General features: G+C 34.0%; 1 protein-coding gene across 3 annotated transcripts in view; it reads right to left on the reverse strand.

Annotated features, from left to right (window-relative positions):
* Nucleotides 1–14,537, reverse strand: part of LOC143203812 (uncharacterized) — a 77,440-nt gene that overhangs the window by 37,485 nt on the left and 25,418 nt on the right. For 2 of the 3 annotated variants that reach the window (XM_076416100.1, XM_076416102.1), the window contains one exon: nt 9,579–9,720. In XM_076416100.1, the coding sequence (XP_076272215.1) occupies nt 9,579–9,720 (142 nt within the window). The remainder of the gene's footprint in view (nt 1–9,578; nt 9,721–14,537) is intronic. The other variant, XM_076416101.1, reaches the window with a different exon arrangement.

Here is a 14,537-nt window from a genome sequence, read left to right on the forward strand (position 1 = left end):
GGTTAATGTGGGTTATCCTTAAAAGATAAACAGATACCATCGGGGACTTTTTTGTAGACCTTTTTATGGTGTACAATACTGTAGTACATTAATTTGATCTAACTCGTAGGGTTAGGCAGCGTTTTTGCTAATTGCGAAATAAGCTTAAAAAATAGGTTAATTTACGACATCACGTTAGAAACCTCTAAAATTAGCAATGTTGCCTTAGTATATTATGCATGTATTATACATATAAACTTTCCTCTTGAATCACTCTATCTATTGAAAAAAACCGCATCAAAATCCGTTGCGTAGTTTTAAAGATTTAAGCGCACATAGGGATATAGGGACAGAAAAGGCGACTTTGTTTTATACTATGTAGTGAAGCAGTAATGGATAAATCATTGACTTGTGAATACCAGGTGTGCCGAAAAGTCATTGCTGTTGTCATTGTTTTTCTTACAGATGCCTAACTAAGCTTAATTATGCAATGTTATGATTTAACACATATGTCATTTTATTCTACTGGCATCAAGCTTAAGAGCGATACATGTTATATTTGGCGAAAGTAATACCTTCATAGATGCATACTACTTTGAAAAGGTCAAGTTTAATGCCTGAAAACGTGCATTTGCGACACACATTACAAAAGCCGCTGAAAGGCATCGTTTGCAGGTAGACACTTACGATGAACCACGATGTCCAAATTTTAAAAGCATGTCAGGCGTGGCTTGAACAATTCAAAAGTAGTGATGTCGATGGCAACACAAAGAATGTTCTGGTAGACCAACAAATTAACAAATGCGAAACTGCAAAGGTTATTGGATAAGATTTTTTTAACAAGAAATTGTGTAAAAATTGTCCAATACAAAACCCCATACGTAGGAGGCCATCCGTCAATAACATAACCTCGAAGTAGAATTGCCTGTAAAAAAGTTCGTGTACTTTATATAATTCTAAGCTTTGTTTTTAATTTTTATGTATAATTTTAAACAAATTTGTTTTTTTATGTTGAATATAAGTGTTGCATTCCTCGAACTACGGGAGCCATTTTTGTTTTAACCTTGGCACTGACCTTGACTCTTATATTACTTGATTATTTATATCTAGTATTTGGAATTATCATAGTATATTTATATTTTAGTTGACTGAATATTATATTATTTTGTAAGTGAGATTAAGAATATTGTTGCTTATGGTTTGTTTGATGTTGTACCTTTCATATTTTGATTAGAAATAGTAAGCTGGAAAAATGAAATTTCTATAAGATATTTCCTTTATTCTCTATTGTTTTTTCATCAAATTCGTCTACTAAAAAAAATCGGGCGATCCAAATATATTTTATTGGACATTTTGCTTTTGAATAATTTGGAATATATGTTTTATAATTTTAGTTATTCAACTTATCATTGTCACTGTCGAATAAAATTGTTAATAATACTTTTATGTACGTGTACATACTATTCGACTTAAACTAAAAATACTCGCCAGCAACAAATCTGTACAAGTGTTAATTACGTAACGACTACCTACGTTAAATTTTAACAATTATCAAATTATCATCTTTTTCAAATAGTAAAGAACTGACGTAAAAAGTCAAGAACTAACCAGAATAAAAATTTAACAGACATATAAGATAAACATACTTTTTTTTAAACCTCGGTCGAAAGTACGTACTTTCGACCCTAATATCAGGGAAAATTTACTCCTTGTGAGAAGTACACCAGCGCCCTCTATAACGGTTGGAGGAAACAATTTCTTATTTGTATTTATACTCGTAACTAGGGACTATTTATTCTGTCACTACAACAAATTGCTTACCGCTGTCATTAACTTTGCTACCTCTAACCTTAAAAATAATCATCAATGTTGTTTTGTCGTTATTCGATTCAATAATCCAGAAAAAAATAAGAATACGTTATCATCTAATGACTCCACAGATGAGGAAAATGTTGTATGAAATTTTGATAGAAGCGCGATTGATAATAAATACATATACGTTGCCGAAGAAGACTATTGATGTCGGGGTCAAACATACTCATTAAATTTTAAAGTTAAATTAATAACGTACTTTCGTCCCTAATATCAGGGAAGATTTACTCCTTGTGAGAAGTACACCAGCGCCCTCTATAACGGTTGGAGGAAAGAATGTCTTATCTGTATTTATACTCGTAACTAGGGACTATTTATTCTGTCACCACAACAAATTGCTTACCGCTGTCATTAACTTTGCTACCTCTAACCTTAAAAATAATCATCAATGTTGTTTTGTCGTCATTCGATTCAATAATCCAGAAAAAAATAAGAATACGTTATCATCTAATGACTCCACAGATGAGGAAGATGTTGTATGAAATTTTGATAGAAGCGCGATTGATAATAAATACATATACGTTGCCGAAGAAGACTATTGATGTCGGGGTCAAACATACTCATTAAAATTTAAAGTTAAATTAATAACGTACTTTCGTCCCTAATATCAGGAAAGATTTACTCCTTGTGAGAAGTACACCAGCGCCCTCTATAACGGTTGGAGGAAAGAATTTCTTATCTGTATTTATACTCGTAACTAGGGACTATTTATTCTGTCACCACAACAAATTGCTTACCGCTGTCATTAACTTTGCTACCTCTAACCTTAAAAATAATCATCAATGTTGTTTTGTCGTCATTCGATTCAATAATCCAGAAAAAAATAAGAATACGTTATCATCTAATGAATCCACAGAGGAGGAAGATTTTGTATGAAATTTTGATAGAAGCGCGATTGATAATAAATACACATACGTTGCCGAAGAAGTCTATTGATGTCGGGGTAAAACATGCTCATCAAAATTTAAAGTTAAATTAATAACGTACTTTCGACCGGCTATGAAAAAAAAATCGTATACACCACACGGGAAAAAGTTGAAATCTCGGTCCTGCTTAGCATGATTCTCGAGGCGAAGCCGAAGCAGAGCCGAAAATTCAACTTTGGGTCCTTGTGGTGTAATATACTATTGATCTACTAAAGACTATTAAAGGGAAATATGTATGAAACTGTAATAGATATGAAACTTTAAATAAGACGCTGCCCGATTTACAGTTAAGAATAATGTTGGCTTACTGCTATAAAAACTGCAAAAGTTACTTCCCTTTCAGCTTGATCTACCCAAAGTACATAATTGTATTTAATAGTATTAAATAGAAATATACAGGATATCAAAGATACTTTCCAAAGAAAAAATATAAACATGGCATTTATGTATAACAAAACAGCTGGTGTAGTATTCAATGGTTTCAGGGATTTCCAAAGGTTTAGTTTAGAACTTTTTTAATTCTTTGTATATTTCTTTAAACTAACATCAGGCCGACAAATTAATTTTAAGGGATTTTCGACAGATGGTGTTACAGTGTCTCAATTCGCATAGGGTACATTTGTAACCAACTTCATGTTGAAGCCTCACTGACAGGTTTCACTTTTCAGTATGTGTCATTTCTTCGAAGTATAAACAATTTTTTTTCAATACGTTGAAAATCTCTGAATTTGTATGTTGCCAATAAGAAATTTTACTTTTAACTTCTAGCTGAAGAAAAAATCGGCTCAAAATTATCCAATGTCCTGTAAAGCGTATGGCAATGTTTTAAATATTTTAGGATGTTTCAGTAGCGGTGATTTTGACAACAAAGACAATGTGTTCTGGACAGTCATGGTTTGGCATTTTTCCTCAAGCAGAATCAGCTAAATACCTTGAAATCCATCTTGACGGTAGATTAAATTGGAAGCATCACGTTAGACAAAAAGCAAAACACATTAGAACCAAAATAAAACGGAAGATACTCTCAACTTGATCTAAAATCAAAGAGGTTGATCTATAATACAATTATAAAGCCAATTTGGACCTGGATGGGGCGCAAATATGGGGTTGCACTAAAAATTCAAATCAACTAGTCATACAACGCTGTCAAAACAAGGTTCTTCGATTGATTACCAATGCCTACCGCTATGTAACCAACGAAAAACTGCACGATTACCTGGAAATCAAACGGATTTGCGCAGTTATCCAATATTTCGCCTTGAAACACGAAAGAAGATTACTAAATCATACTAACGTGGAAGCAATACAACTGCTAGACAGCGCGCAGGATGTCAGGAGATTGAAGCGAATAAAACCATACGAACTTATATAAAGTGTATACATTTAGTGTAAACTATAGCTATAAGTTAATAATTAATAAATAATTCTAATTTTATAATTGAGGAATACATATTGATGTATTTTCTCGACCCGTCTTGCTTGTTAATTAATCCAAGTACATAGGAAAAGTAGTAATAAATTAGTTGTAAATTAAGATTGTACTAAGCGTATCTAATAAAGATGTTATAAAAAAATGGGTCGGCATTTGATTCGACGCCGCTGTGTTGACAGATACTCTATTGACATTTCTCAGCCATGGAATGCTTATACAATTCAATATTAACCAAAACAGTTGTTATAAATAATTATAACATTAATTTAAGAAAGAAATATTAAACTAGAGTTATTAAATGTACAAATATTAATCTTCTTAACAATAAATTGTGTAAAAATTGTCTGATAAAACCCATACCTAGGATTGGCCACGTATCAATAACATAACCTTGAAGTAGAATTATCTGTGAGGAAGCTCGTATAGTTTATATTACTTTTAACTTTTTTTTCACTTTTTATGTATATGTAATTCTGAATCGAATAGTCACGGATGTGAAAACTGAAAGTTTTCTTACGAAAAAAATTATGGTTATATTAGCTGGCGAAGGCGAACAATCGACCAAATGCCAAATCGTTTCGGTCGTAAGACCATTCTCTGGGTTTGGTGGGGCCAGAGTGGTATGGTGTGTTACAAACTGTTGAAATTTGATCTTAATAGCGATCGCTACCGGCAACAAATAATGAATTTAAACCATGCATTGATCAAAAAACCTCCAAAATGAGCCCAAAGACACGGTAAAGTGATTATACAGTACAATAACGATGTCTAATAAAGCAAAACCTGTCAACGAAGCGTCGAAAGCACTTAGATGGGATATATTATAGCAACCCTGTACTCTCCAGACCTTAACCCGTCCTACTATCAACTTTTCGCATCAAAGTGAACACGCGCTTGCAGGGCAGCAGTTCGCCAATTTCGAAGAAATTAGAAAATTACTCCATGAAAAGTTTTGCACAAAGTACAAACACTTTCTTTGGGATGACATCCATAAATTGCCTGAAAGACAAGACAGTAGACTCAGGAACTATTACGTTTCAGCTTAGTCAGATAAATATGACTCGATGACTTTATGTGAATATACATCATCAAAATCATTCCACAACATTATAATTGAACAAGGCATATTTTAATTTCGCCCGTTTGAAAAGTTTGAAATATGTAATATTGAAAGAAGAATTAAATCATAGTATGTTAAGATTGCCACTTCCAATGTTGGTAAAAAATATTACCACTTCTAAATTCGAGTGTAATCGGCCAGGAATGTATAACTGTCACAAAAGGGAAGCCGCAATACATGAGATACAATACATTAACACGCATATGGGGCATACAAATCACTAGGATAAGTTATTCCTATTAATCAATTTCTCAATCAACTTCAAATCAGATATAAATATAATTCTAATCAAACTAGCAGCCAAAAATTCCAATGGATGCTATATTAGATGAAATCCGAGATAATATAGGCGGTAGAAATTTGGAAATGTTACATCATTTCTTGACACGTAAATATATTCAACAAACAAATCGATTGAATTCCACAGATACAAGGCAGAAGAGTGACAGGTGTTGAAGCATGGGTAGGTAGAAAATAGAAGTGAAAATTTTAGGGATAAGATTGAATTTGTTTGTTGAACAATGTAATCGAAGATGATGAAATATCGGTAAAAAAAATGCTGTCTCTGGAGCAAAAAGATTTAAGATCGTTGATGTGATGCTTCCAAGACAACCGACTGCTAAATATAACTCCCAATAACCTTATACGGTTCATACAATATGTATTGGAATGATAAATGTAATTGAAAAAGATAAAAAGATATGTTCAGCTATATTCTTAGATATAGCACAAACTCTCGATAAGGTATGGCATGACGGCCTGGTTCATACAGCTACAGAATATGTTACCGTAACAACGAACTGAACTATAAAAATCTAACATTACAGCTATAATATTTAGAGTCAAACAAGAAGAAACCTAGTTCACAATAAAATAATCTGAACCAGATGTACCATAACTCCATTGACGCCAAATCTTTACCAATATCACGACATTGCGATTTTTACTATTGGAGACAATTGCGAAAAAGCCACGCGAGAATTACAACAGGCAAATGACAATAAACGAAAATGAAAAATTAACAAAAATTAGTCTGGGCATGTGTAGTTCACGTATAATCAGACTCCACAAGCACCAATAACAATCAATAATGCTATTATTTCATATAAATAAAGTAATATTAAAAAAGGAAAAATATCAAATATAGGAAAATTCATTGAAAATTCAAAATTATCGTTACACAATAAATAGCTATTGTACCAGCAAACATTGCATCCGATATGGACATACGGAATTCCATTATGGAAATTTTACGAGGAAAGTAACGTAAATATAATAAAAGTTATCCAGAACAAAGTCCTGAGAAGTATTTTAGGTGTAACTAGATACTACAGGACTGATTATTTACACCGTTACCTTCCGATATCGACTGTCACTATAGTGTAGTGTTAAAACTAAAGTTCGATTAATAAAAAATACATAAATGTTATTACACCAGAGACTAAGATAGGTCCAATGCGTCCTCATAGATATAACAGGTCATTTTAAAAGTCCCGGCCTACGATAGTAAAACACATTTTTTTAGCAAAATTAGTTTTCTTTATTCAACATAACTCCCTTCGAGGGTGATACACTGATTATAGCAACCCTCCAACTTTTCGATACCATTTTTGTAGCACGATTTGTCCTTTGCTTCAAAATAGGCCTCAATTTCGGCGATGGCCTCTCCATTCGACATTTGAGATCTGAGAACAGAAAATAATCGCTGGGGGCAAAATCTGGAGAATACGGTAGACGAAGTAGCAATTTGAAGCCCAATTCGTGGATTTTTGCCATCGTTTTCACTGAATTGTGACACGGTGCATTGCCTTAGTGAAGCAGCACTTTCTTTTTCTTCAAATGCAGCCGTTTTTCGGCGATTTCGTCCTTCAAACAGTCCAAAACGCTATGTAATAGTCGCTGTTGATGGCCCTTCTTTTCTTGAGGTAGTCAATGAAAATTATTCCATGCGCATCCTAAAATACAGACGCCATAACCTTGCCAGGCGACTGTTACGTTTTCCCATGATTTGGAGCGGGTTCATCGTGTGCAGCCCACTAAGATGACTGTCGAATGAACTTGTCGTTCCTTTGGTCAAAAGTGAGTTCGCGCGACACCCACTTTGCACAGAACTTTCTCATACCCAAATATTCGTGAATGATATGATGTACACTTTCAGTTAATATATTTAGAGTGTCTGCTATTTCATTTAATTTACCGTCATTCAAAATCATTTTGTGGATTTTTTTTTAATGTTTTCGTCGGTAACAACCTCTTTTGGTCGTCCATTGCGTTCGCCGTCTTCGGTGCTAATACCAATACCATACCAATCATTGATGGTTGATTTTCCTGGGATAGTGTCCGAAAACTCGGTATCAAGCAAAGTTCTTGCTTCAACTGTATTATTTCCCTTCAAGAAGCAATATTTTATCAACACGCGAAATTCCTTTTCATCCATTTTTTTCACAGTAACAAAAGTTGCTTAACTCAAAATGCTATAATTCACAAACTAATGATCCGACAGCTGTCAAATTTATCACGCATCTTTTGAAGTTTAGAGCTAACTAAAAAATCATATGGATTTAATTCTAGTAGCGCCATCTATGTGTCAGCCCCGGTACTTTTAATTGACCTGTTACATTTACATTTAAGTTATGGTAAAGACAAATTGTAGGTTAATAGGCGACGACTATATAATAAATAAATAATAAAAAACTCGGCATAAACCTATAAAATAGTGAAAGAGACGTACGATATCTGTATATACTATATCATGTGACTAATAAAGGCCTGAATACAAAAACTGTCTATTCAAGAACGAGAAGTGCTTGTGTTAAGACTGAATGGTAGTGATGAGTGAGACGTCTAACCATAAGAAGTTTGGTTTATGTTCGAATAGATTTTAGAATCATTCGTGTTATTTTGTATTGTCGTTCAACAAATAGCCTTCCACAAAAATAAATAGTATTTCAGAGTAAATTAATAGTTTTTTCCTTCACATTTTATAAGTTATATAGAATAGTAATATAAGCAGTCAAGAGCTATGAGTATCAGCGCTACATCGATATTTCATATGTTGGATGTAATATAATCAAGGTTTAAGTGAATTTAACTGAAGTGTTTCATTTCAATAATTTTAGTTGTAGAAATTAGTTAAGGCATCTAGTATATTTATGTTTGGTGTTGGTGTGAAGTTTATTTATGTCAGAATGATTTACGAGAACAAAAAATATTCGAAACACATATACATTAGTTCGGAACATTCGGACAAGCTAATTTCTAAAATTTCGATTCTTAAGAGTGTGAAAAATTACGTAGTAAACCAAGCATAATTAGAACCCCATAACACTTAAGATAAGGAGAGTGCAGACGCCAAAAGCCAGACGGAATATATTAATATTTCATCCCCTTAAAGGACATCCGATAGTATGTATAAACCAATATCTTACATTAAGTGTATTGTCCTTGAAAAAGTAAACCTAAACCCGTCGGAAAGGTGCATTATAGTGAATTTTTGGGTGTATATTTTTCGCCACAATGAGAGAATTTCTCATTGGAAATCATTGGATTTGTCTCACTAGAAATAACTAATAATCAGCTGACGAGAAGAAAATTTTAGCCAGCCCACTTTATCGGTACAAGTACCTAAGTGAGGAGCAATGGCGGATAAAATGTGATATATCCGTCTAATTAAACACAGTCTTCACACAACTAAATGAAAACTTCATAAATAGCCTTTACATAATCTTAACAATCTTCGAAAAGCAATCATACAGCCTTGGTAATACACAATATTTAAATAATCGGTCAAACGAAATCCGTCACGAACGCAACGAACGCACATAAGGTGCCACTTTGACAGTTTGCAGGTTGTCATTACTTATCGTTAAACATATCTACTCTTTGTAGTTTAAGTTTTAGTGTAAACAAATTAATTTTAAGTGTTCCACTTTTTTCCTTTATATACGAAGAGAAAAATACTCGCAATCTTAGTTATATTACTACGAATAAACTGCAAAGTCCAATACAAAATTGTTAGAAAGGATTTTTTCCAATAAAGATTCTATTTTAAAAAGGTACATAATTTGGACGTGTCCCAAAATACCAACAACAAAATATCTCTTAAAGAATACAGGAAGTGGCAGCAAGAACAAAATGGTTGATGCATCGTCGGGTAATGTGCTCTTGGCATCGGATCAACAATCCGACATTTTGACGCGTCGAACAAATGGCAAGTTCAATTGCGGACGAACTGAAAACAACGACTCACCCTGACTTCGACCACTTGTTGTAATCCTCTTCCAGGGACGTGTCTTTAACGATCTTCTGGTCCAGGTAGCTTTTTTCCTCGTCTACGGACATGGACATGGACGGGATATCGCCCACCATTGGCTTACGTTCACCTTCTACACCTTAAACAAAGGATTTAATAATGTTATATAAGTATAGGATACAAGTGATACGGCTTTAGACCTGAGCAACCAAAATCTGTTTACATTGTAAATTGAGGGGTTGAGTCAGTGGCGGCTGCTAATAAATATTTTAAGGTGTTTCAATTATTGCGATAAATAACTATTTTTTACAAATTAAGTCCATCATACATCCTTTTCTGTTCACAAATTTGGTAATCACTTTATCACTAAAATTGTCTATAAACTAATTTTTATAAAACACACATAAACATAAACTGTTTTTCAATAGATAGCGTGGAAAGAGTTGTTAAACAATTTTAAATTTCCATTGAATTTCTGAGATTTTTGATGCGCTATAATGTTGAGAAACGCCTTTCGGCCTCTAATGTTCTCATGTGAGTTCTTGCCACGATTTCTAGTAATTATCTAGTTTCCTTCCACGTATCTTCTAGATTATTTGATACTAAACATTTTAGAAGCGGTAGTGTACCATTTAATGTATTGTTCTTAAGTATCTATTCTATTAATGTATTGTATATAATGTTCCGAAATCATTTATTGAATAAATAACTGGGAGTTCGTAATCGTTCGTCAAGTGTCAGATAAAAGAAACATACGGAAGTAAGTTTAACCTCTTTAAAATGAAATCGATCTTTTGCACAATGTATTATAACGTCACACACCTCTAAACCAGAAATTCGGTGATCAAATTTACTGTTGCCTAGACGGTTACGTTTAGTTTCTTTCAACTCATAAAACTTAATATATATGATGCATCACTAATGATGTTATCAATATTATTTGAATAATACTGCATTTAAAATAGCGTCTGTTATTCTGGTCTAGCTGAAGTTGGTTAAAAAGGATAGCTACGTGGGACATCACATGATGGAAAAAAATTAGCGAAACATTGAAGATCGGATCATTTAATGTAGTTTAGACTATGTTGCTGGAGAATTGATCCTCTATTTCATCCATACACTCAATGAGATGATTTCTATTTTCTTACACAAGGTTAATAGTCTGTATATTAAAGTTTCAACGGGTTGAAGCGCCGTGGGGCATCCTTTTGTTCACAGTTTCGTTCAACACTTCTACTCGTTGGAGTGAATTATTAAAAAGCCTGGAATATCTTGTAGATTGCCAAAAAATACACGTACTTGCTTATATGTGAGCAAAGGCATATTTTTTTATGCTCTATCATAACTTTGTGCGACCAGTTTGTTGGGTATATTTTGAATGAAAGAATCTAAAATGCTTAAAATTGTCTCTGCATCACATTTTTCAGGAATTAAGTATTTCCAAAAAGGCTCAATTGGAGAACTTATGTAATAACTACCACTTGAGATCTTGTAGCAACTTCAATTGTTTCGTCCGCCATGTTCAGCCAAAAAATATATAACTCCACTAAATATCCCCGGATTCTGGCAAGTATTGGTCTCATCATGTCCCCGAAGAACAAATTCAAACGCTCCGCAAAATTTAATGCAATATATAATTTTCGATAAAACGTACAACGTCTTTGACACATTTTCATTATGTCGCTGTATATTTATCCAATACGCAGAATCTAATTGAGCCATAATATGAGTTGACCCTAGTAATGTAAATTACATACAATTATGAAGATGGTTTTTAGAGTTTTCATGTCTTTTTTGTTTTCTAAAGTACCTAAGTACTTTTTTTTTATTAAGTTTTCATCGAATATACTGCTAAAAGCAGATTGTGAAAATGTGAAATTTGTTTCAAAATCGGAACGAATATCTCCGTCTCATTTTACTCAAGTTAAAAAGAGACAGAATGGAGACTTTTGTGTTGTATTGTGTTGATATTGGTCAATTATGTTGTCAAATGTGTACAAAATTCTTCAAAACGTTAATAATGATAACTGTAAAAGTCTAATTTGATGTGGCAACATCGCGACGTGCTAATATTATACATTTTGATCACGTGCATTGGATGTTTATTGGATAGACATATTTTTTTCCGCAGCCATTACTCCAATAAAATGGAAGTAAACTTAAGTGCTCTAGATTGGTCCATCCAAGCTTTATCGCCACCAAAAAGTAAGCAGAGAAAATAGTATAACGTATTTTTTGTTACATCCACAAATTCGTTCATTTTTTAAATAAATTGACGAGTGTAAACATTCCTTCTGCTTACACCACATTTCACAATAATAATATTTGGTAACCTTTTCCTTTAAATTTCCACTTTTCTTCGTAAGAATATTATAAAAAATTCCTTCACATTAATTAAATTAAAAAAGACCATTTCCATAGTTATAGTTAATATTGTTATCACTAGCTGTCCAAAAGTCGCGTAAAATTCCGAAACAGATAATCGATATCACATACAGTACATACGACGCTGGACTAAATGCAATGAAATCTCCAATTAAATATCGGCCTTGTTTTAGACCGTTTAGAACAAACACGGGTGCAGCGGAGTACCGCGCGAGTATTTGAAGGAGCTCACAGCGCACGATCGTGCGGCCCAGATAAATAATAGCAATAGTGTGAGTCGATAGCCTATCGACGGTAGGTTATTCCATAGGTCCATGTTACTTCCGTGGCTCTAACTTCCATTGCAGTTTTTTATCATTTATTACAACAATAATTCGCGAATGCTGAGATTTGCTTTTGGTAAGTAATATAAAATATTTTAATATTTCAGTATATAATTAGTTTTTGGGACCTTCTTTTTTTTGAAAGTTGTGCACTACAGCACTTATGTACCAGCCGCCGCTGCACTGAATTCAAATCAGCAGCCCGTTTTTTAAATTGGTTCTAGTTTTCGGAATATCAATAGATTTTTATTTAACTATTTTTGACCATTAACGGCTATTTTTTTAATTAAAAAGTATAAATGAGAAATAAACAGAGATTTAACTGAGTCTTTTATCAGCTTCACACATTTGGGTCCAACAGTAAACGCTGATCATCCTTTCGTCCGAAAATCCTTAATATCGCCGTTCGGTTTTTCGTCATATAACAAAACAATTAAAAAGTCCCCGGTCTACCATAGTAAAACACTTTTTTTGGCAAAATTATTTTTTTTATTCAACTTAATTCCCTTCAAGGGTGATACACTGATTATAGCGACCCTCCAACTTTTCGATACCATTTTTGTAGTACGATTTGTCCTTTGCTTCAAAATAGGCCTCAGATTCAGCGATCACCTCTTCATACGACGAAAAATTCTTCACAGCGAGCATTCTTTTGAGATCTGAAAAGAGGAAATAGTCGCTGGGGGCCAGTCTGGAGAATACGGTGGAATTGTCTTGGTGAAGCAGCACTTTCAAACGGTCCGATAACGCTATGTAATAGTCGCTATTGATGGTCCTTCCTTTTTCAAGGTAGTCAATGAAAATTATTCCACGCGCATCCCAAAATACAGACTCCATGACCTTGCTAGCCGACTGTTGCGTTTTCCCACATTTGGAGCGGGTTCATCGTGTGCAGTCCACACGGATGACTGTCGATTGGACTTCAGAGTGAAATGATGGAGCCATGTTTCATCCATTGTCATATATCGATGCAAAAACCCGGGTTTATTACGCTTGATCATCTTCAAACACTGCTCCGAATCATTAACTCTTTGTTGTTTTTGGTCAAAAGTTAACTAACGCGGCACCCACTTCGCACAGAATTTTCTCATACTCAAATATTCGTAAATGATATGATGTACACGTTTAGTTGATATATTTAGAGTATTGTATTCAATTTCAATTTACGGTCATTCAGATGATTTTGCCGATTTTTAAAATGTTTTTGTCAGTAACAACCTCTTTTGGGCGTCTACTGCGTTCACCGTCTTCGGTGCTCATTTCACCACGTCTAAACTTAGCATACCAATCCTTGATGGTTGATTTTCCTGGGGCAGTGTTCGGAAACTCGGCATCAAGCCAAGTTTTTGCTTCAACTGTTGTAAATTATTGCTTTTCCCTTCAAAAAGCAATATTTTATCAACACGCGAAAATCCTTTTTATCCATTTTAGCCGACAGCTGTCAAATTTATACACGCATCTTTTGAAAGTTGAGGCTAACTAAAAAACATCTAGATTTAATTAATCTCTAGTTAGTTCTAGTAGAGCCATTTAGGTGTCAGGCAGGCAACTTTTCAATTGACATGTTATTGGCATAGTCGCTCGCCACTTGTGCCGCCCAAGTGTTGTGGGAAAAAATCAAGATGTCAATGCAGAAGATGTATTCTGAGAGACATTCGAGCTCTTGTGGTAATTTTATAACGAAACTTCGATTGTGCTTGCAATCCGGTTGAAGCAATCCGACTTTGAACCGATGCCCATGCTGCTGCTCATCGAGCGTTAAACTGTAAACCTTGCGTCTGAACTAAACCAACTTACGAAATTAATGGTTTTCTTCTATGACGAAAATTGCTTCCATTACTCGTCGGTGATGAAGTTCTTTACAGTTCGAAAATTTTACAGTTGTACCTTGATGAATAGCCATACGCGAAACTGGTTTCTACACTGATGATACGTCATTCATCGGGTAAAAATAGCAATCATCTACATGATTTTCCTGCTCTCTCCATAGCGTTGGCACAGAAAATGAAAAGTATAGATTTTCACCAACTGTCCACTCGTACAACTTTGTTGTGCAAGCGTTACAAAACAATTTCGGTACCAATGTATTGGCAGTGTTTATAGTAGTAGTGCAAATACGTATCTTTAAATACATTTGTCAGGGTTTTTTTCATGTTACCGAGCATATAGCATCCGCAAAACGTAACAAAAACACTTTGAACTGAGTTTTCAACTATATCTCTGCATTTTTACACATTCCAAATAACAA

Source organism: Rhynchophorus ferrugineus, unplaced genomic scaffold (assembly GCF_030347505.1).
Source record: "Rhynchophorus ferrugineus isolate W39M unplaced genomic scaffold, kcgeb_rfMv2 rfM10, whole genome shotgun sequence".
In the NCBI taxonomy this organism is placed as follows: Eukaryota; Metazoa; Arthropoda; class Insecta; order Coleoptera; family Curculionidae; genus Rhynchophorus; species Rhynchophorus ferrugineus.